At 51.7% G+C, this 24,006-nt stretch overlaps 2 protein-coding genes across 3 annotated transcripts; both read left to right on the forward strand.

Moving 5' to 3' along the window:
• The first annotated feature begins 1,046 nt into the window (after positions 1-1,046).
• LOC120678677 lies at positions 1,047-17,648 on the forward strand. Of its 2 annotated transcripts, XM_039959960.1 has the most exons (14): positions 1,047-1,299; positions 2,011-2,263; positions 2,827-2,871; positions 2,971-3,019; positions 3,147-3,195; positions 3,641-3,711; positions 12,701-12,759; positions 12,856-12,954; positions 13,558-13,615; positions 13,933-14,069; positions 14,148-14,204; positions 16,694-16,791; positions 17,043-17,233; positions 17,338-17,648. In XM_039959960.1, the coding sequence occupies exons 2-14, from the start codon at positions 2,222-2,224 to the stop codon at positions 17,406-17,408; spliced, it is 1,026 nt and encodes a 341-aa protein (XP_039815894.1). In that variant the 5' UTR covers positions 1,047-1,299; positions 2,011-2,221; the 3' UTR covers positions 17,409-17,648. The 2 variants fall into 2 exon arrangements, with proteins under 2 accessions (XP_039815894.1, XP_039815895.1); XM_039959961.1 differs by lacking the exon at positions 2,827-2,871 and having other exon boundaries at positions 1,067-1,299.
• A 2,887-nt stretch (positions 17,649-20,535) lies between these two features.
• Positions 20,536-23,201, forward strand: LOC120678492 (tonoplast dicarboxylate transporter-like). Its single transcript, XM_039959699.1, has 6 exons — positions 20,536-21,062; positions 21,161-21,659; positions 21,866-21,909; positions 22,011-22,106; positions 22,176-22,686; positions 22,780-23,201. The coding sequence occupies exons 1-6, from the start codon at positions 20,628-20,630 to the stop codon at positions 22,812-22,814; spliced, it is 1,620 nt and encodes a 539-aa protein (XP_039815633.1). The 5' UTR covers positions 20,536-20,627; the 3' UTR covers positions 22,815-23,201.
• The last annotated feature ends 805 nt before the right edge of the window (positions 23,202-24,006 follow it).

The raw sequence follows: 24,006 nt of genomic DNA on the forward strand, positions 1-24,006 counted from the left end.
CCCCGGCAAACCGGCCCACTTGCTCGGCCACCCGCTCTTGCGGCAGGTCAAGCCAGCGCGCCAGGGTCAAGTCGGAGTCGGAGAGCACCGCCGCGAGCGTGCCTCGCAAGTCAGTGTAGAGCGGGTCGCCGATCGCCGTCGACCTGACGCCCGCATGCGGCGGCGATGGATCGGCAGAACTCCAGGAGCACCGGCGCCGTCCACCCTCGGACAGTGCGATGGGGGGACATGAAGCGTCGCATGGCGCGCTCCGCTTCGGCGCTCCGCTTAGGGCTGGTCGGCGCAGAGGTACTGCTGGACGAGCACGGGGGACCGGGAGCTGAGTTTGTCAAGGTCTTGTGGCGCGACCGCCGCCGGCTGACCACTCCTCGCCGCGGCGATCTCGGACGCGAGGCTCCACGCGTCGGCGTACGGGATGGAGCGGAGCCGGGAGGAGACATGGATCGTGGCGTCCCGCGGGAGTCCGAGCTCGCCGACCGTCGACCCGCGCGGGAGGTCCCGGCCGGCGTACGAGACGCGCAGCTCGCCCCCGCAGGCGGCGCCCTTCCCGAGGCGGCCGAGGACAGAGCCCAGGGTGTCCTCTCGCCGCACCCGGATCACGGTGGTGGTGGAGTCGATGTTGCGCAGCAGGAGCTGGACGGCGCCGGACGATGAGTCACGCTCCGAAGCGGCGGCGCGCGGCGCCATGGGATTGCGTGGTCTGTCGGTGGCCGGGAACAGAGGTGCAACGGAGTAGTATTTGGAGTGGTCTCACTGACATGTGGATTGCGTGGTCTCACTGACATGTGGAGTTTACATGAGTCAATGGCATATGGGTCTGATGGTATATATTTAATTTTTAAATTTTTTAATAGTACAAATATAATTTTTCCTATTGGATACGTAAAGCAAAACATATTGGTCTCATTGGCCTCATACTTATTGGATACGTAAAACAGTATTGGGCTCCGCGCCGACATGTCCAGCAAAGTAGCGGCCCATTTCGTCTGTAGCCCACGGCCCACCGGTCTTCTCCTTCCTCCTCCGGCCAGAGCAACAGAGACGACGCCACCGACCACCGGCGTCTACGGCCCCGTTCGGTTGCTAGGGTTAGGGGCGCCGCTTCGCCGCCGTCGGGCCCGCTACGAGCCGCCGCCCCTCCCCTCGCCGGCCCCTCCCCCCATCGCACCGTCGCCGGCCCGCCGCCCACTAGCGGTCGCGCTCGCCCAATCACCGCTCCCGCACTCGTGCTCGCGGTCGCGGTCGCGGTCGCCGCTCGCCCAATCGCCGCCGCCGTGTCCGTCCCTCCACCCACTGCAGGTGAGTCCCTACGCGAGAGCTCTCCCCTTCCTGTGATTGGAGCTTCGATCCATGCGTACAAAGTAAGATGAAGAAAAAATTAGTTGTCAATGAGGGTATAATCACGTGTTCTTACGCTAGATGTGCAACAGATGGCATTGCAAGAGCTAGAATGTGGTTGAACACATAAGCATATTATCGCAATGATTGACCATGTAACTGAAGCATATCTTTTTCGAAACCTAACTGCCTAATTTTGATACAGAATTTTGTAGTCATCGAACCATCAAATGCTCTGAAATTTTTATCTGTATCTCCAACCCAACTTGGCAAGTGCACGTCCGGATTTCTGAGTAACAGAAGCATCTAATGTTCGTTAAAAAAAAAGGAAGCATCTAATGCTCTGAAGTTCTGAATGTAGTGTGTAACTCTAGTATCAAAATACAGAGATCTGAATTTATGTTTTTTGTTCTAATCACCTACTGAGGCTGCTGTTTAAATGCATCTGGTCCTTGAATTAGTCATGAACAATTAATTCATTCTCAAACAACTATTTTGAAGGGCGTTGACAAAGAGTTATGAGAGGCTGCTGTGCTGCTCTATACCACTACTTCAGTATATATAATGTACCAACATAATGGGTGGACCTAATATAAAAAATTAGTTTATAGTCAGGATTGGATCATTGCTTACCCGAGTTGTCTGTAATACTATTTTTGTAATGTTATACAGGAATCCTATTAGCGCTATATTTGAAGCCTAGTACTGGATGTGAACCTGCATTTCCAAAATCCTACCCCCACCCAACCCCTGTGCAAAGGTATCCCGGCGGCGAACGCCGGAGCCGCTGCTTGAGCATCTACTAGGACAGGTAACCTTGCCCTGATCGGGGACGGTGTTCCTCTCACGCGAGGGAGAGCACCGGTGCCGTGTCGGAGACTCAATGGGCTCCCGCGCCTCGCCTCCTCACGACTACCTTCACATGGTGAGCGCTCGCAACCGGTTCCCTCTCACCGAACCCTAGCTCTTCCATCTCCGAATCCGACGAACACTGGCAGATTCAGGTACTCGGTATCGGAAGTTCCCACGCAGCTCTCTAATCTAATCGCTAGGCCGCCCCTCTCTAGATTCGAGGAGCCCTGAGCCGATCGAGCATTCGTCCGAGTTGCTGTTCTAATTATTTTCCTGTTCCTTTTTCCGTTTTATTTCACTTTGCGTAATTGGGGAAATTGTACTGTTCAATGTTAGCCCGTGTTGAAATGAGCATGTCTATGGTTTGTTGATAGATTGAAACAATTCATTCAACTCGTTTTCATATATAAAGTGATGGTTACAAAGGGTTTATAGTTTTATTTGTTAAGTCATATATTATTTACTCTTTACTTCCAGCCTGATGTTCTAATGTCCTTTTCACAAAATAAATAAGGCAAATGATTCATAACAACAGGAAAGTAAAATAAGAAAATACTATGGTAGTTATTGTTCCACCATCATAGCACCGTTAATGTTCTTGAACATAGCAGCACCTTAGTGTTTTCATATTTGTAGCATGTTGAGCAACTAAGGAGGCGCCATCAATCATTATCGGAATTGGTATGCTCTCATTTAACTGTCTGGTTTCTTCTTAGTACTCTATGGATATGCACTGTGGGATGTTAAGAATTCTTCCGCCGATCCTTTCATTTACCGCAGACTTATGCAAGGGATGAAGATGCAAAACTTGAGACCACACGGGCAAGGCGTAATAATCTTCTTTTTTTCCTTTCCTTGGAACATTATTTGTGTCATGAAGGGGGCATTCTATCCCTTACATGGCATGTAAAATGTGCTGTCTTAACTCTTAGTATTTTGAACATTTTGTTTTGCAGTATCAAACATCCTCAAAAGGCATGAAGATTTGAAGGAGCGCCTTTCACGGTACTCCTTTAACTTTGCGAGAACTTCTCATAGCTGCGGACCAGCTTATTATTTAAATAATATCGGTTTATCATTTAGGTCCTTTGCCATGTACTACAATAGCAAAATTATTGTTTCTTTGTAACATTGTACAAATTGAGAACTTACTGCAAACTGCAAGCTAATAACTTTTGTTTTGCTTTCCTTCATTCCTCCATTGTTCAGCCTTAATTCAACTTTATTTTTCTAAATCTGTTCCTAACTGTTGTACCTCTTGTCATCTTGCTCAAATTGGAATGAGGAAACTAGTCAAAATAAATTTTAGTGTTTTGCTAGATCCTTGTATGCAGAAGAAAAGGAGAAACTTAAGTTTGTCTGTACTAAATTTATGTAAATGTATTTGCATCTTTACTGAAGTGTGTCGTTGGCTCATTGTTAATGTACCTCTTTAATTTTTTTATTCTAGGGATTCTGATAAGCTGATATTTGAGCGTCTACAGAAAGAATTTGAGGGTGCTCGAGCTGCTCAAACTGAAGGTACACTTTGCAATACTACATTGGATCTTTGTTATCTAGTTCTCTAGGAAGTAAGCTTGTCAGCGCATATTAGATATGCACACGGATATAGTGCATGGGTGGACTACTAATACTTTTTCACATGTATTACTTACTAGTCTCCCTTGAACTTCTTATGGCCAGATGAAGCTATTAACTATGCTTCATATCATCTTAAACAATTGTCTAATTATTTGAGAAGAAGTGTTCAATAGATGACTTTACCAGCTAACCTACATAAATCCTACACAATTTAAGAATAGGCATATGTTGATCATGTAGGCCATATTTGTTCAATTAGAACTTCCATCATATGTTTCAAGTTTGGATTTTCATGTTATGAGGGTGCAATTGAATCTTATGTTGCTGATTAAATTCTGACATTGCATTCATCTGGTGCTGATCATTTCAACAAACTGATAATAGTTTTAATTGCACACTACCTCTGATGTCATTTTCAATATTTCTGGATGTGAGAGATGAGAATCCCAATATCACTGTTCTGACTAGCTTATTTAAGAAATTCTTTACTACAACTTAAATGGTCCAAGCTGTTCGATGAACAGAAGCATCTTGCTGCTATAAATGGAAAGCATGATGCATTGAACAAACTGTGTCAATGTGCTGTAATTGATAACTTTCTTTGATGGGGTTCCTCCTAGTGTACCGTAATCTCTGTCATAGAGGATAACTTGCAGCAGTGGTCTTTGGCTGGAGCTCGAGGAGTTTGCTACCTCCTCGCTCCAGTGCCACCAACTGCTTAGGTTTGGTTAGATGTTTCCTGGTCGGGTCTTTCTTTTTCTCTCTTTTTGTGAGTAGTAGCTTCTACTGTATTGTGCCGGTTACAGGCCCTAATCTGTAACATTTGGGGCTCCTCCCCCACCTTTTTCTTCTTAATATATTGATAAAGCAGCTCCTGCGTGTTTGAGAAAAAAAATTGATAACTTTCCTTGGATGGTTTGGAATTTGAGTTAGCAAGGTTTAATCTGTAGATCACAGGGATAGAGATTGAAAAACATTAGGTCTACAACATAAAATTTTCTCCATGTTGGAATACAAATCAGTGCTGTCCATTCATTATGTCAAGGACGTCGGGACCTAGGGTAGCTGGCCCTCGGCTACGGAGTTCGTAGCCGCGGTCCGTCGTTGCCGGCGAGGTTTTACCCCTCAGCCGTCGGCTTGTTTAGATGAGGAAGGAGGAGATGAGATTGATAATGTATTGCTTAATCCATCCAGAGTCTGATTACAAGATTATATGGCCTAAGGCCCAAACCGACCGGAGGAGATGCTTCCCTAAATCTAGGAACCAAAATAGATAACAAACTCCATCTTTCCTAACTAGCCACTGCTGGACGGCACGTCCTGCGCGCGTTCCGCGCGTTCCTCTGCGCGGCGCACGTCCCTGGCCCTCCTGCACCTAGTATACGTGCGGCCCCACATGACATCTCTCCGCCCCTCGAGGTCCAGCTCGTCCTCGAGCTGAAAGTCCGGGTACTTGGTACGAAAGGCATCGAGATCCTCCCAGATGGCCGACTCAGGCAGCTCGCCGCGCCAATGGACAAGCGCTTGACGAACGCCGCGTGCCAAGCGAGCTCGCTCGACCCGGAGCGGTTCTGGAACCACCGCGCCATGGTGGATGGGCGGCAACGCAGGAGGTGTAGCTGGAGGCGTGCCGACGAACTTCTTGAGCACACCGACGTGGAACACGTTGTGAAGGCGAGCGTTCGGAGGAAGCTCCAGGCGCACGGAGACATCGTTGACGAGCTCGATGACGCGGTATGGGCCGACGAAGCGGGGCTTGAGCTTGCCCGTGGTCGTCCTGGGGAGGGAGGCGGCGGGACGCTGTCGAAGACGAAGAAGAGCCCAATCGCCAACCTGGTAGGACACCGGCCGATGTTGCCGGTCGTAATGGCGCTTCTGCACGGCTTGCGCCTGCTCCAAGCGGTAGCGCACGTAGGCGAGGAAAGCCTCACGGGCTTCCATGTCCTGGGCGACCGCGGCAACACGAGTCTCACCGGGCTCGTACGCGCGGATGGTCAGCGAGTCGCGGCCGTACACCACGCAAAATGGCGTCTCACGGAGCGAGGACTTGTACGCCGTGTTGTAGATGTACTCAGCCCACGGTATCCATTGAAGCCACTGACGAGGACGATCTCCAGTGAAGCAATGCAGGTACATGATGATGACTTGATTGGCGAGGTCGGCGCTGCGGCTGATGGGTGGGGCCGAGAGGCGGAGCGTTCGGGTGAGGATCGCTGGGAACGTGATACCAGGCTGTCAAGGACATCGGGACCTAGGGTAGCTGGCCCTCGGCTACGGAGTTCGTAGCCGCGGTCCGTCGTCGCCGGCGAGGTTTTACCCCTCAGCCGTCGGCTTGTTTAGATGAGGAAGGAGGAGATGAGATTGATAATGTATTGCTTAATCCATCCAGAGTCTGAGTACAAGATTATATGGCCTAAGGCCCAAACCGACCGGAGGAGATGCCTCCCTAAATCTAGGAACCAAAATAGATAACAAACTCTATCTTTCCTAACTAGCCACTGCTGGACGGCACGTCCTGCGCGCGTTCCTCTGCGCGGCTCACGTCCCTGGCCCTCCTGTGCCTAGTATACGTGCGGCCCCACATGACACATTAGGCTAAAGGTATATACTTCCTTCAAGTTGGGTCTGGATATAATATTGCAGGCTAGTTTACTACATTTCAAATTGTCTTTAAAAGTAATATTATGGGTAAGGTATAGCTGTACGTTTAGGTGGAAGGGAGCCTTAGTCAACACATCAGTGTTGGACAGGCTAGGTGCCTAGGGTAGAGTTGTCACATTTTTTACCCATATCAGACATCTACACAAATTTGTTTTGATGGGGATGATTGCATAAGTACCCTGAACTTGACCTCTAACTGCATGTTTGTCCCCCTTTTTTAAATTTGCACCATTACCCCTTCTTTGCCAAGTCAATACACCATTGCCCCTAGGTTTGCCTTTTTTTTTATGGCAGCACGAGGGGCAACGTCCATTTGCTTGGTCAAAGTAGGGCAATGGTGCAAAGTTGAAAAAGGTTGGCAAACATGCAGTTAGAAATCGAATTGGGCAGAATTGCAAGTGGCCCTTTATCAAAACAAACTAAATGCATAGTGTAGTTCAGTAGGATATAGCCTGATAATATGCCTGGCTTGTTTGCTGGTTTGTCTTGTAATTCTCTGCACTGCTGGCATAATCATCGTACTTGGTTTTTACTATATGCAGCAATTAACGTTCTAATACCAGCATCACGACTAATGGAGAGAATGATTAGTGTATTCCTCCAACCCTAGATGGGTGGGTATATATAGATCTTATACATGGGCCTCTAGATGGGCCTCTATACACATGGGCTCAATATACTTCAACACCCCCCCGCAGTCTGAACTACCGGCGCAGCGGTGTTCAAGACTGGACAACAAGAAAGCCAACACCCCCTCCGCAGTCTGAACTACCGACGCAGCGGTGTTCAAGACTGGACAAGATGAGAGTACAAGTAGAGCACAAAAGGGCTAATACCCCCCCGCAGCCACAACTAGCCACCGGCTACGTTGAGGCTGGATCGAAACTCCGAGAAGGTCGACGAGGGCAGCCCCTTCGTGAAGATGTCAGCAAACTGGGAGGTAGTCGGTACATGGAGTACCCGAACATCGCCGATGGCGACTCTGTCGCGCACGAAGTGTAGGTCGATCTCCACGTGCTTCGTCCGCTGATGCTGGACGGGGTTGGTGGAGAGATACACGGCGCTGACGTTGTCGCAGTAGACGAGCGTGCTCTTGGCGAGCGGGCTGTGGAGCTCCGCCAAGAGCTGTCGCAGCCAGGACGCCTCCGCCACGCCGTTAGCGACAGCCCGGTACTCCGCCTCGGCACTGGAGCGGGAGACAACCGGCTGCCGCTTGGACGACCAGGAGACCAGGTTGCCGCCCAGGAAGACGGCGTAGCCGGAGGTGGAGCGACGAGTGTCCGGGCAGCCAGCCCAGTCAGCGTCGGTGTAGACCACCAGCTCAGCAGAGGACGAGCGGTGAAGTACCAGGCCGAGGTCCACAGTGCCACGGACATACCGGAGGAGACGCTTCAGCGCAGCAAGGTGTGACTCCCGGGGATCATGCTTGTGGAGACAGACCTGCTGAACAGCGTAGGTGATGTCCGGCCTGGTGAAGGTGAGGTACTGCAAAGCGCCGGCCAGACTCCGGTAGGCTGTAGGGTCAGCCACCGGATCACCCAGATCAGCAGACAGCTTCGCCTGAGTGTCGACTGGAGTGGAGCAGGGCTTGCAATCAGTCATCCCTGCCCGCTCCAGAATATCGAGGGCGTACTGCCGCTGGTGCAGAAGGAGACCAGACGGGCGAGGCTCAACAGTAACGCCCAAGAAGTGGTGGAGCTGACCAAGATCCTTCATAGCGAACTCCTGCTGCAGAGAGGAGATGATACTCTGAAGCAACTGCTGACTGGAAGCTGTGAGCACAATGTCATCGACATATAGCAGCAGAAATGCCGTCTCATCCCCACGGCGGTAGATGAAGAGAGACGTGTCAGACTTGGCCTCGGTGAACCCCAGTGTCAGCAAGAACGTGGCGAACCGAGAGTACCAAGCCCGTGGAGCCTGCTTCAGTCCATAGAGAGACTTGTTGAGCCGGCAGACCATATCCGGACGACTCGAATCCACAAATCCCGCAGGCTGAGAGCAGTAAACAGTCTCTGACAAGGTGCCGTGAAGAAATGCATTCTTCACGTCCAGCTGGTGCACAGGCCAAGTGCGCGAGAGCGCAAGTGAGAGGACCGTGCGCACCGTAGCGGGCTTAACGACCGGGCTGAAAGTCTCATCATAGTCCACACCAGGCCGCTGAGTGAACCCCCGGAGAACCCAGCGAGCCTTGTAGCGCTCCAGTGTGTCGTCAGCCCGACGCTTATGCGTCCAGATCCACTTGCCAGTCACCACATTGCAACCAGACGGACGCGGCACGAGGTCCCACGTCTGGTTGGCAAGAAGAGCCGCGTACTCCTCTTCCATCGCGCGACGCCAGTGAGGATCCGCCAAGGCGTCGCGGACAGAGGAGGGTACTGGAGAGACCCGCGGCTCTCCCTCGGTGGCGGAGAGAGTCGCGGCCTGGGACGCCATCCGCCGAGTCACCATGGGATGGATATGTCGAGGATCCCGATGGATGACCGGCGGGTGGTACACCTCCGGCTCTGCTCGAGAGAGAGCCGGAGGAGGCGGCGACGGCGACGGCTCCGGTGTCGGCGTCGCAGGAGCCTCCGTAGCAGGAGGCGGGGCAGGTGTCGACGCAGAACGACGCCGGTACACCTGCACCGGCTCAGCGTACCGCTGCGGCGCCGGGTTCGGCGCCGGACGACGCCGGTACACCTGCACCGGCTGAGCGTATCGCTCAGGTGCAGGGGAAGGCACCGGGGCCGCGCGTGGCGCAGCAGAAGACACCGGGTCCATGCGCGGCACGACCGGAGGTCCGAGGGCCGCGCGTGGCGTGACCGCGGGCACCGGGGCCGCGCTCGGCGCAGCAGAGATCACCGGAAGTGGTGCCGGTGCGCCGGGAAAACCTGCAGGAAAAGGACAGACAGGTAACGGTGGCTGAACCACCGGGTCCGGCGGAAACAGAGACGCCAACTCGGGATCAGAAGAAGGTGTGGAGGTGGTGGAGTAGGGGAAATCCGACTCGTCGAAGACGACGTGTCGGGAGATCAGAACGCGGCGAGAGGTGAGGTCAAAGCATCGGTACCCCTTGTGGTCAGGGGAGTACCCGAGGAACACACAACGAGTCGAGCGGGGCGCCAGCTTGTGAGAAGCGGTGGCGGAGGTGTTAGGGTAACACGCACACCCGAAGACCCGAAGGTGGTCGTAGCGAGGAGGGGTACCGAAAAGAGCGTGGTGTGGAGTGGGAGCGGGGGAAGCAGTGGACGGAAGGCGGTTGAGCAGGTAGGTGGCGGTGTGGAGGCTCTCAGCCCAGAAGCGCGGGGGGAGAGAAGCCTGGATCAGAAGGGTGCGCACGACGTCGTTCGTCGTGCGAATCATCCGCTCAGCCTTGCCGTTCTGAGGAGAGGTATACGGACAAGACATACGCAGCTGAACACCCCGAGACAGGAAGAAAGATCGGGAGGTGGAGTTATCGAACTCCCGCCCGTTGTCACACTGGACGGCCTTAACAGTGAGGCCGAACTGAGTGGACACCCAGGCAAAGAAGTGGAGGAGGGTGGGGAAGGTCTCAGACTTGGCGCGGAAAGGGAAAGTCCAAGAGTAATGAGAAAAATCATCAACAATGACCAGGTAATATCTATAGCCAGACATGCTGAGTACAGGAGATGTCCACAGGTCACAGTGAATAAGATCAAAAGCATGCGAAGAAGAAAAAGAAAACGGAAGTCTAACATGACGACCTAACTGGCACGCATGACAGAGGTGCTCAGCAGGAGCCCTAGTACATGGAACATCGGTACTACGGCGTAGCTGAGCCAAAACGTCGCGGCCGGGGTGACCAAGCCGGCGGTGCCAGGTGGTGGAAGAAGGCGTCACGGCAAAAGCAGAAGACGAAGAAGTCGAAGGCGAGGTAGCGGAAGCAGGAAGTCGAAGAGTGTAAAGGGGCCCCGGGCTGTCACATCGGAGGAGCGGACGCCGGGAAGCCGAATCCTTCACAGTAAGACCAGAGGAGTCAAATTCGATAGAACATGAGTTGTCAGCAGTAAACTGGCGAATAGAAAGAAGGTTGTGAACCATTTGAGGAGCGACAAGAACATTGGGAAGACGAGGAGCAGAACCCACGGCGGTGACAGGAAGGCAAGACCCATCACCAACCATGATAGAAGAAGGACAAGAGGGGTGTGGGGGTCGGATAGAAGAGAGGATACCAGCATCGGGAGTGGTGTGGAACGAGGCGCCCGAGTCGGCGATCCACTCGGTACTGGTCGGCGGCGTCAGTCCCATGGTGCTGAAGGACTGCGCCAGAGCGGCCTGGTCCCACCCCCCAGGCCAGGTTGGCTGCTGGCAGGGCTGAACGGGCGGGGTCCAGGACGGCGCGAAGAGTGGAGCAGCGCCAGTGAACATGGCCGCCGGCTGGAGCTGAGGACGGTGCCCCCCTCCCGGAGCCTGGAACGGCCACATCGAGATGCGCCCTGACCATGGGTTGCTGAAGGATGGCCAGGGCGTACCTCCAGCGGCAGGGGCAGGAGCGGGAGCCGGAGCCGGAGGAGGCGGCGCGCCCCGACGGCCCCCACCGGTACCGGTGCTCCCAGAAGTTGGGCCACCAGTGCCACCACCACCACCCCGTCACCGGCGACGTCCACGCCCCCCCCCCCCCTCCTCCGGTCTGCCCGGCGGTAGCAGCACCAAGGAGGGAGGTGGCAGAAGCAGCGGAGGAGGCCGGTGGAGTAGCAACGAGCGCGGCGGGGGTGGGCGAGGACGATCCGGGCGCGAGACCCCTGGTGATCTCCTCGAGGGCGAGGTCGTCCCGGACCTGCAGGAAGGTGGGGAAGGGCCGCTGGCGGGCGATCCAGCCCTTCATGTGGTCGTAGGTGCTGCTCAGTCCCCGTAGGACATTGAGCACCAAGACCCGATCGGACACCGGATCCCCGAGGTCGTGAAGAGCATCGGCCATGCTCTTCATCCGCCGGCAGTACTCACCGACTGAGAGGTCCCCCTGTACGAAGGTGCGTAAGGTGGCGTCGAGCTGGAGAGCGCGGTACTCGGCGTTGCTGAGGAACTGCCCCTTGAGCGCCACCCAGGCCTGCCGCGCGGTGCCGCCGTGTGTCCTGACGAGGTCCTGTAGATCCAGGGAGATGGTTCCGAAGATCCAGGACAGGGCGACGCTGTCGAGGCGCAGCCACGTCACGTCCCGCGTCTCGATCGGCGAGTCGGCGAGGACGTGGTCGTCGAGGGCGTAGCGGCGAAGGGTGAGGAGGACCTGGTCCCGCCAGCGGCCGTAGGAGGAGGACGCGGGGTCGAGGAGGACGGAGACCAGAGCCCTGATGTTCTGGACGCCGGCCGCCTGGAGGTGGAGCTGGGCGACCATGGGGTCAGTCGGGTCGTACCGAGCGCCAGATCCAGCGGGTGGGGCCAGGTGGGAGGAGGAGGTGCCGTGCTCGGGGTCGACGGGCTGGCCGGAGGAGACGCGAAGGAAGCGCTCCGCCTCGGCGACCCGGAGGGCGAGGGCGTCGGCCGTGGCGCGCTCGCGCTCCCAGGCGAGGGTAGCCACGCGGACCCGCTCCTGGGCCGCCGAAGCTTCCGACTTGGCAGCGAGGAGAGCCGCAGCGAGAGCGGCGTCGGCCTGCTGTCCACGGAAGGCGGCGACGGCGAGCGGCGCATCCATGGGAGGCATCCCGAGCTCAGGCCACGTGGGAGTCGCGACGGCGGGCTGCTTGCCCGCGGCTACCGCAGCGCGATGCGCCTCAGCGGCGGCGGCGGCGGCAGCGTCGCTGATCAGTGCCTGCTGCGGGGGACCTCCTGGCCCCGCGCTTGTAGCGGCAGTAGCAGCCGCAGGTTGCTGCAGGGCGGCTGCGGTGGCCACAGCGGGCCCTGGACCCTGCGCGAGCAGCTCGCCTTGCGCAGGCAGCTGCTGCAGGGGCTGCAGGGCGCCCACGGCGGCGGCGCCCGCAGCACCCGCGGCCCCTGCGACCCCCACGGCCCCCGCGACGTCCTGCGCTGGCGGGAGGATGGCCAGCGCGGCGGCCGGCGCGCGCCAGGCCGGAGAGCCCCAGGCGGCGGCGCCGGCGCCAGATCCGGTGCCCCCCGGGGTCGCGCCCCCCGCGCCGGTAGCAGAGACGGCGGCGGCGGCTGCGGATGCAGGGGTCAGGGCGGCGGCGGTGGGGCGCCATGCGGCCGCAGAAGCAGGGGAGGAAGGAAGTGGGGGGAATGGGCTCAATATACTTCAACAACGACATTGTTGTGCACTGAATCTTATTGTTCTCTTGGAGAGTTGCCAACACCTATTTTTGGTTTCCTGTAGAGATTTCAATAGATGATGATGACTGGAATGATGGTTTGCTGGCTACTTTCCGTGAGAAGGTATTTAATGTGATTCAGCAGACTAATTTTCTAATTTTCATGTCACATTCTGTGAATTATGAATTTTTGTTGAGTTTGCTCAATCTCGTAGACCAGGTCCATATGGAGGCTGACAGGAAGGCCATGGCTAACCAAGTAAATGTTCCAGCAGATCTTCCATTACAGTCAAAGACTACATATAGGATTAGAAATAAGGTATCATGCTCTCCAGACCATTGACTTTCAATTTAGCTTTGTATCTGCTTAGCATCCAGGATTGACTTGTTTCGATCTAGTTTTGTGCTACATTGATAGAATTTTTTTTTTCTCCTGGTTGATTTGCCCAGGTTAGCATTTGTTATTTCCTCATGTACTATTATTATTCAATTTTGGCTCTACAGCAATAAGAGATGGCTAATTTGGGATTGGGATTTAGTGGCATACTACATGACCCTTGTCATCACGATATACTAGCCAGTGATTGTGTTGGCTGGGTAGTGGTGTTTCATGAGTTGAAATTCTGTTTCTATGTCTAGAATTGGCAAAACCTTCTATACTGGTTACGGCCACAACCAATCTATCTGTCAAATCAGTGTTGTGGACTTCAGGTGCCTTATGAATTATGCCAGCTCGTACATGGCTATGCTGCCCTTATGATTTATGAATTAGTGTACAATACGTTTTATGCTGCACCATCGTGCTATTATTGTGTCCCATATGAGAGTCTCATCATGGGTAAAGACTAGGATTCTAGATTTAGTTTTCCTGAATCTGTCAATTGTTCTTGCATAACAAAAATAAATCTCTTTGATTTAATAGGTTATCTATTGCTTGGATGGAGCGAGAATTGGCATCCAGTATGAGACATTCTTTGCCGGTAATTAGCCATAATAATTTTCATTCCATTTTTTTGCACTAGTAGATGGCTTCTCCTATTTGAATCTTTTTAGGATGCGTGATGTTTCTGTTGGACATAGCAAGCAGTTATGGAAACCACAGTGTGTAGTTCTGTACAAAAGTTCACTTTGAACTATACCATAATTTTTTTGCACTATGCACATGCATATCCGTGATATTCTGAATGGTAGGATCAACTGAAGTATGGCCTTTAGCTCAAAAAGGATGAAAGAGACATGATACATCTCTATCTCTAAACACGATTTCTTATAGTAGATCAACATGTGCATTTTGCAGGGGAGCCTTGTGAAATATTTCATTGTGTTCTGGAAAGCAAGTCCTTCCTGGAAAAGATGACTTTGATTGAGCACACCTTACCATTCTTTCTGCCCATACGTGAACTGGAAAGTGATCTCCTGTCATCTAATGCCATCGTATGTTTTCTCACATTGGTTGATTTTATATATGGATTGCATGTAAAGTTCTATGTGCTAACATGCTTTCCCATACAGAAATTTATTGATCATCTTGAAGAAATTTTACAGGCTTATATTGACAGGAGAGAGCAGGTCAGTATCAGCTATTAGGAGTCACTCCCACATGTACTTATCTGCAATTTTCTTATCGAACATGCAGGAGAACTGCATATCTTTATATTAAGAGAGAACTAATCTGTAATTTTTATATTCACATTCCCCTATCTTATATTGTGTAATGCTAGAAATTACAAAAGAAAATTAGTGTTTACCTCTGCAACAGTTATTTGCCTTGCGCTTTATCTTGTTCAAACAATCTAGTTTAGGTGAGGCTAATGGATATGGTCGTTAAACTGAGCTGTCTCCATGTTGTTCACCTGAGTAGATAGATTAAAGATGCTGGTGTGTCTATTTCTCCAGGTGGTTATATTTTCTGTTTGCCATGCAGAAGTTGTTCCATACTGATTTTTACAAAATATGTTTCCGTGCTCTGCTCTAGCCGAACAAGACCTTGATATCTCGTATTCTTATTTTTAGAAAAAAAATAGATCTGTAACAAGTCAAAATGTTTAAAATCATGAAAATAATGTATGGAACAACTCTAGTCTGCCACATCTTATTTGTTCGTCGTTGCATACGGTGAACCCTCTAGGCTAGTGTCTAGTGCGAACTCTTGGCCAGACAACAGCACATGACAGGACTCAGAAGTTGTGCTGATTGCAGTTATTATTTTCAGAAAATGAGTAACTATTTCATATCTCTGTTCTCCATAGTTGAGAGCATTTTATTGTATATTTGGACTTTGATTTTTGAAAGTGATCGGGTGCTCTAGCCTAAGAGGGGGAGGGGGTGAATTAGGCACTAATAAAAACTTAGACCTATGGCTCCAACTAGTTTGCACAAAACTTAAACTAAAACATGCTATCAATATGTGCAACTAGGTTGTTCTAGTGTAAAACCCCTATCCCAAAAGAGTTTAGCAACCTATAGCCTTTCTTACCAAGAAACTATTCTATGAAAGTAAAGGCATACAAATTACTAGAATGAAATGCGGAAGCTTAAAGAGCGGGATAGGAGATAGCAAACTCTTGACGCGGGTGTTTATCCCGTGGTTCGGTTAGCCACAAAGGCACACCTACATCCACGTTGTTGTAGCACTCACTAAGAGTATTGCTACTCGGCCACCAAGTCTCTTCCGTGAACACAATCACGGTCACCTTGGCCCCGGGTTCCACTAAGGAGCTTCTCCACAAAGGATGGGGGTCTCCACGTCCCCCGCACAAAGGTGTCGTCGCCGCTCCACACCAAGTCGGAGGGTCGATGACGTTGCCGGCGAGCTTCACGCTCCAAGGTGCCGGCGCACCAAGCTCTTGTTTTGGTTCGCTAAAGAACCACAGCACAAAGGCTTAAGGCCTTGCAATCTCACTCACTAAGAGCTAATCCTTTACACAACACTCTCAAAGTGTGATAAGGGCTAAGGATATGATCTTGATGCTTTTGTATGGCTTGGAGATGTTCTTGGGTGTGTGTGGGATGTCCAGCAACTCCAGCAATCTTCAAATGGCCGGGGTGAGGCGTATATATAGGCCACCAAGTCTTGTAGCCGTTGCTCCAACGGTTAGCTGAAAATCTGCGTACCACCAGAAGAACCGATGCCTCTTGGCGGGGTAGCGTCGGTTCATCCGGTCACTCATAACACGAAGTAGCCGTTGGACTCCTGACGGCTGACGCAGAGACCACCGGTTGAACCGATGCTTTGCACCGATGCCTCACCGGTTCAACCGGTGCTGAAGGAATCTTCTCCTGGACGCTGACGTCATTACACCGGTGGTATGCACCGATGCCCCATCGGTTGAACCGGTGCTGAAGACACTTCTCCTGGGCACTGACATCGCCTCTGGTACAAAGGACGGCCAATGCACCGATGCCCCATTTTGACCCGTCGGTTCAACCGGTGCCCATAGGCTGACTTGGCTTCTGCACCAAAGTACCATGGCGTCGGTTCTTCCGACAAGCGTCGGATGCACCGATGCCCTTCGGGCCTTGCTACGCCTATTTTCTCTTTCTCTTTGTCATCACTTGAACCTAAAAGCCTGAGAATGATCATCTTAACAATCATATTAGTCCAAGTGTTGTGTTGTCATTCGATCACCAAAATCACTCGAAATGGCATAAATGGTGCCATGTTCGTTACAATTTTTAGTGTACTTGTTCTACATATATGTGTGCATTTAACCACTATGTATGGCATACCAATCTTCAATTTTGCTCATGTATAACTTTGTGCATAAACTGACTAATCTGTCATACTAGTTGATTTTTGGTTCTGTTCCAATATCTAAAATTGTAATCCTGTATTAGAAAAGAATACAGTTGCGTCATGGGCTCATGACATCCTTTTTTTCCCCTTTTGCCAAGGATGCATTTGTCGTTTAACCGATCAAGTGTGTTAGAATTTTTGGCTGTAAAGATTGTTAGTAGGCTCGTATGTGAAAGCTGTAGACGGATAGGCCATACAGCTACTGCAATGTGTTTTCTTTGACAGCAGATTGTTAATTATAATTTTCTATTTCATATTCAAGGTTCGTCTTATCAAGGAGCTCTATGGGAATCAAATTGGCGAACTGTTTCACAGTCTTCCTTACAATGTGATAGAGTTCGTATTGGAGGATTTTGAGTGGTAAGGATAATAACTACTAATGCTAGGGTTTGCATTGGCCAAGTTCTGTTCTGTTTCGAGTACAGCAGCCTTGTATAATATCTACAACTAGCAGTCTTTCATTTTTAATTTTGCTAGCACCATCTTGAATGCTGCCTACTGATTCTAAATGTTACCCTTATTTTTCCTTGGCCCTTGGCTTTTGCATGTGTAAGCTGCATGTTTTACCTCACCTAGAGACTGAAAATAAGACCTGTTTGCCATTTGAGCAGCAAGGTCACAGTCAGTATCCGATATTCGGATCTACTTCTGACCCTGCCAAGTCAAGCAAGAGTCTTGGCTTGGCCACTTCGCTCGTCAAAGAGAATATCTACACGAAGCAGCAGTGCGTCAGCTGCACAGCCGGTACCTTTTCGCCTTCCATATGCTGAGGAAGCACTCAAGACCTTGTGTCTACCAGAAGGTCCGTATCATGCCCCTTTGTCTTCACACCCTGCTATACAGTATGCATATCTTTGTGTGGAACTTGTTCTGATCTGGCTCCTCCCTTCCCGTTCTGTGTTTCAGCGTACGCAGACATTGTGTTGGACCTACCCCATGCTCTGAAGAGGATTTTTTCTGCTCAAGACAGTGACTGAATCTTGTGGAGGATGCTCATGAGACCTTATGGTTTCTAGACTACAACATGGAACAGGTGGTTGAAGATGTTTAGAAGTGTCAGTATAGTCTCTAGTTGCTGAGTATATTGCAAAAGCCTAGCAAGATATTGTAGTCAAGGTATAATTGATTGCTGTCATCGTTGCATGCTTCTAAGCTCGAAACATGCGTAACTTGAGACTGCAATTTTCCAAAGAGTGTGTGCTAGTTTTGAATTTCCACGATCAATGCACAAACAGGTAAAGCATTTCGCTCACCACCGTAGTCCGTACACCTTATCGCTCTGCGGAGCACAGAACGTTAGCCTGATGCCTGGTGAGAACAGGGCAGCAAGTTCACAACCTCCCATCTTGTGGACATGCCGAGAAAAGAAGACAGGGCGAGTTGGAAGTCCATTCCTGATTCCTCATCACCCCCGGATCCGGTGGCCCCCTGCCCTCGTCATGTGTCAACTCCACGAACAGGGGAGTATGCTGCTGCAAGCAGCCAACGTGTCCAGTAGCACGGAGCCTTGATGACTTATTTGAATAAGTTTTTTCGAACTATCTGTTTGAATCTTATTCGGATAAGTTTTGCGTTGGGATAAACCACGCCATGGTGTGTGCGTGGCGTTTGTAGATCGAATTCGGTCGGATAGCTATGGATACGAATACAGATAGTTATTTTTCTTCTCGGATTCGGATCGGGTAGTATCAAATTTGTCAGATAAGATATAAATGAATATTGATCAGATAAGATATAAATGAATATTGACATCATAAGACTAAGTTAAGTATTCGGATTCGGATATGATATCGGATACTGAATATTCTGACTCAGATACGATCGAATATTAACCCCTCTAAACGAATCCAAACTCGAATACGAACGGATATTATCCGTACCATTTACACCTGTCATGTTTGTATCGAGTGTTTCGCGTGTCTGCGGGCGTTCGAGTTCGAGTATGTCAGCTCGTTAGGGTGTGATCGAGTTTGTAGCGTGTCTGTTGGTGTACGAGTTCGTGCTCATGTTTGGGTCCAGCGTCGAGTAGAATGGTGCGCGTGTATGCATTTGCGCCCATTGGTTGAGCTGGGATTGGGATGCCGGTGCGGCCGTGTTCCAACATTTTGTATAAAAAATACTTGGTCAAATTATTCTTAAACAAGTTTTCTTAGGGAGGTTGAATCACGAAAAGTTAATGTGATATTTTGATAGAACATGGATTTTTAACATATACTTGTGACTACATGATCTATTCAGAGTAGGTGACATGAATCGTGAGTAGGTGAGAAATTCGATGGTTGGATGGATATTACGCGAGATGAATGAATGGTTTTCAAAAGAAAATCACCCGCGGGATGTTCTGCCTACAGAGTTCTCATGAAAGTTATGTTGAAAGGTTGCCCCCGACACGAACATCACGGTCGCAGCCACGGCTCGCGGCGGTCCGGTCGTTTTCGGCGAGGCCGAGGTCTCGCGCGCTGGCGGCGAGACGGAGCCTGCACGTCCGCACGCCGCTCTGCATGATTGGCCACCGTGTCGGGCGCGGCCGCACCGGGCGTCATGTCAGCCGACGGCACAGGGCCAGGCCGAATGATCCCGCCGTTCCGTCGTCCATCGTGTCAGGCTCAGAACGTTCTGGAGCGGCCCCGGGCCTACGCGAGACGCCCCTAGGCCACTGGCCAGGGCCATGTTTGGTTTAGACGTGAAAAAGTTTTGATGAGAGAGAAATGATGCTTTGACCACTAATTAGGGGTATTAAATAAAGTCTAATTACAAAATTACGTCCACAACTATGGTACTGTAGCAGGTACTCTAACTAATGAGGCCTTTGACCGTACGATTGGTGAATAATTGAGCGCGGTCACTGTAGCATCACTGTAGCTAATCAAGACGGAACTTGAGTCATTAGATTCGTCTCGAAAAGTTACACTCATCACTGAAAAGATTTTGCAAATAAACTTCATTTAGTACTCCATGCGGACGTTCGTCTTTTTGTACAAACTTGATTTGACTGGTATCCAAACATGGCCCAGGTGGCCGTGCCAGCACCAGCAGACACCCATGGGCCACGGCACGAGCACGATCACCATCACCGATCGAGCAAAGCAAGCTCGCCCATCCCAGAAGATTGGAGGCGATGTCGGCGTCGAGGTGGAGCCCGGCTGCAGACTCGATTCCCTAGTACTCCTGCTGGAACGAGAGATGCAGAGGGTTAGGCGGGAGATCTCCGACCCCAAACCGGGGCGGGGGGAGAAGCAGCCGCCGGCGCGACCGTTGCGAGAGGCCAGCAGCGGCGCCGTGCGTGCGTGCGTTTGCCCGATCCGCGAGCGGTTACGCTGCCAAACCGCGAGGGTCTCCGTCACAGCAGGGCGGAAATGAAACCCTGCTGCAACACCGAGCCCTTCCTCGTCTCCGGCCAGTTGGCACTGGCCTTGTCCGCCCGGCTCGCGTTCCGCCCATACGAAACAGCGACACGCAAGCACGCCGTGGACACTGGACCACCTCCACGGCCGCGCGCCGCGCCGAGGCTGTCCGGTGGTTGGAAGGAGCGAGGAGGTGCCCGGCCAATCGACAGGCGGCGAATCCGGATCGAGGCGCACTGCACGGGCCCGGGCCCGGGCCATGATGGTTCGGTGATTGCACGGCGCCTGATTGCCCCATGCCGGGGGCCACGCGGGGGATGAACTTGTGGCGCGCGTTCGACTTGGTGACCGGTGATGGACTGGTGGTGGGCGGTGAGTGCCTGGTCGGCGTCTGTCTGCGTCCACAGGAGTACAGGAGCTCAGCATGGACTAGGGGCTACGGTGTAGCTCGGTGCATGCACGGAAACAAAAAAGGAACCTTGAGAGATTTGGATGCGTTTGCTCGTGTTTGTGGCCGCGTTGAGTTTTTGCGCCGAACTGGACTTGCCACGTATCAGTTCCTGGAGATCCGAGCAGTGATCCAATCGGGCCCCGAAAGGAATCTCTCCGACGGGCTGGGCACGTGCCCGCCGCGCGGACGCCGTGATTCGTGGCCGCCGTCGAGCAACCCGCACGATTTCTTCGTGGTTCCGTGCAGGGAGGAGTAATAATATAGTACTCGCTCGCCGCCAGATGGGCCCACTCCTCCCGGCCATTTTAAGACCGGCGCAGCTGTAGAAAAGCCAGCGCGGGCGGGCGGCTCGGCGCGGCCTCCACGCACGCCAGAAACAGCGAGCCGAGCCACCGGAGCCGATGGGCAAGCGCGGCAGCCTCGACGGGGGCTCGTCGGCCGACGACGTGGAGGCGCCGCTGCTGCTCGGAGCCGGCGACGGGGAGCGGCCGGCGGCGTGGGTGCGCGCGCTGCTCGCGCACGGGTACCCGGCGGTGGCGTCGGGCCCCGCGGCGTGCGCGGCGGTGTGCGCGCTCGTCGACCTCGGCGGGGCCCACCGCGGCGCGCGCAACATGCTCGCCGTGCTCGCGTGGGTGTTCCTCTGGTGGGTCACCGGAGCCGTGCCGCTGGCGGTCGCGTCCATGGCGCCGCTCTTCCTCTTCCCGCTCTTCGGCGTCGCCGGCGCCGACGCCGTCGCCAAGGCCTACATGGACGACGTCATCTCGCTCGTCCTCGGCAGCTTCATCCTCGCGCTCGCCATCGAGCACTACCAAATCCACCGCCGCCTGGCCCTCAACGTGCGCGCCGCCGCCCTTCCTCTTCCTTTCCTAGCTGCCGTCTCCGTGCGTGACAGGTTAAACCGAGACTGCATTATTGATGAATTGCCGGCGCGCAGATCACGTCGCTGTTCTGCGGGGACCCGGTGCGGCCGCCGCTGCTGCTGCTGGGCATCACCGGCACCACCTTCTTCCTCAGCATGTGGATCCACAACACGGCGTGCACGGTCATGATGATGCCAGTGGCGACGGGGATCCTGCAGAGGCTCCCGCGGGGCGGCGACGGCGCCGAGGAGACCGGATGCCAGGAGGAGGAGGTGCGCCGGTTCTCCAAGGCGGTGGTGCTCGGCGTGGTGTACGCGTCGGCCATCGGAGGGATGGCGACGCTGACTGGCACCGGCGTCAACATCATCCTGGTCGGGATGTGGTCCACCTACTACCCCGAGCAGGAGCCCATCACCTTCAGCTCCTGGATGTCCTTCGGGCTGCCCATGGCGCTGATCATCTTCTTCACGCTCTGGGTCACCCTCTGCCTCATGTACTGCACCAAGAACACTGGCAAGGCACTCTCTGCTTACCTGGACAGAAGCCATCTGAGAAGAGAGCTTACCTTGTTAGGTAACTACCTCGGTTTCTAGAAAAATTGTGTGAAGAATTTTCTTTTTCCATCATGCAAATAATGTGACAGATCAAGACAAATTGCTGTAAGCATTTGGCTATGAGCAGACCACGTTTAAATCCATCAATTCTAGAAGAAAAAAAAACTACCATTATTCCAGTGTAATATAATTGTCTCATGAGATTACTGTTCTGGTCTGTGACAGGTCCAATGGCTTTTGCAGAGAAGATGGTCTTGGCTGTGTTTGGGGTAAATTCCATTTCTTTGCCAATACATGTTCTATTGAATTTGTGTCATCAATTTTCTGTTCCAAAGATGGCCTGACACACTGAAATGTTTAAACTTTGCAGGGTCTAATTGTGCTATGGATGACCAGGACCCTGACAGATGACATACCAGGGTGGGGAGCTCTCTTCCACAACAACGTTGGAGACGGAACAGTCACTGTAAGTACACGAAGATATCAAAGCTATCCAGCTATTCATCACCTATCTCACAATTTGCTTGCGATTCAGATCATGATGGCTACACTGCTCTTCATAATCCCAAGCGGAAAGAACAATGGCGAGAGACTGATGGACTGGAACAAGTGCAGGAAGCTCCAGTGGGACATTATCCTCCTCCTCGGTGCAGGCTTCGCCGTTGCTGACGGCTTCAGCTCAAGTGGCCTGACTGATATCCTCTCTGACGGGCTCAGGTTCCTGAAGGACGCACCGACGATGGTCATTGTTCCTGTGGCCTGCATTGTCAGTGCGGTCATCACAGAGTTCACGTCTGACGATGCAACCACGACGCTGGTGCTGCCTCTGTTCGCTGAGTTGGCGAAGTCTATCAATGTGCACCCAGCATTGCTTATGATTTCTGGAGCAGTTGGGGCTCAGCTGTCATACTTGTTGCCCACCGGATCACCGTCAAACGTTGTTGGGTTCAGTAGTGGCCACATTACCATCAAGGATCTTGTTGTCACCGGGATGCCCCTGAAGATTGTCGGAATCGCATCTTTGACAATCTTGCTGCCAAGTTTAGGTAACACCTGCTCAGATCGCCATTAAGAACTAGTCAGTAAATTCAGAACTGGTTTCTTACTCTGATACTCTTTTTACTTATGTGATTATGCAGGACCACACATTTTTGGCATAGACAGCAGGTCCTAGGATCACGAATGCAGGTTTTGGGAGTTCATCTCTCCTGGTCCAGCAGTATATTTGTACAGTGGTTTCCTTATATCATACCTGTGCCCTATTTGAGGCCATGGGGGTAATACTCTCTGATTTGTACAAGAGTTAGTATTAAGATTATGTATGCAGCCACTATGTGAATATATAGCTGAAATGTACCGATTTGATCAGTATTTCTGCTTGCAGAGTGCAAGGATGTCCAGTAGCTATATTAAGAATTTTCAGCAATCTGAGGAAATAGGTTCTTATATGCCTTATGCAACTGAAACGTTTTCCTTGCTAACCAGCGATTGCAGCTGGTCATACATTGTAAAAACTTATCCATCATATTGGTGTGGTAAACAATCAGTCAAGTATTATTCAATCCACATGAAAAATATGAACTGATTGTTCTTCACGCAACATATAATGTGATGCTTGCTAGATTTAGAATAATGAATTGGGGCCCAAAAATATTCCGAAACTGAAAAATTGGCTTTGTCGAGCCACTGATCGTCTGTTACACAAGATTTGTATCTGACAATTAGCTAATGATGTGCAGAATGTACTCTTAACTATCACTTCTTTGTCAAAATCTTCCATCTATTTGGGAAAATAATAGAGAATTCTCTGGAAGTCCTGTCAACATTTAATCTGATAAATGTGCACAGGAAAAGTACAAAGCTGTTCAAATTTGTCGAATCAGACAACCTGAGTCCCAAGTTGCCAACCTGAGGCTCAAAGTCAGCAATGCTGTTACAACATTGTACAAGTATACATCTAGTGAACAGCAGTATTTAACTAGCTGGCGTGAGTTAACATGATGTCGAGTTTTTCACTAAAACGAACACTCTACAATCTACATCACTAAATTTTGCAAAAAGGGACAACTGCTTTACCATGCATTGCATCCTGAGATGGGCCAAACAACTGCTAACATGATGCATCGACAAATGAGAACTTTGAAGCTCCAACTGTTCAGGAGCCTAAAATAGAAAAGGCAATACACGGCGACACGAAAAAGAAATGGAAATGCATAGAAACGCTGACCCCTCGACAGGGTTGTGACTTGTGAAGTCAGAAGGAGAACAATTTTTCGACATGTAACATTTCAGGACATCTTCGCTCAAAAAAACATTTCAGGACATCCTACCAAAAACTTGGCGTATGCATAACATGGACACCAAAA

This window comes from Panicum virgatum, chromosome 6N, assembly GCF_016808335.1.
Source record: "Panicum virgatum strain AP13 chromosome 6N, P.virgatum_v5, whole genome shotgun sequence".
Taxonomy (NCBI): Eukaryota; Viridiplantae; Streptophyta; class Magnoliopsida; order Poales; family Poaceae; genus Panicum; species Panicum virgatum.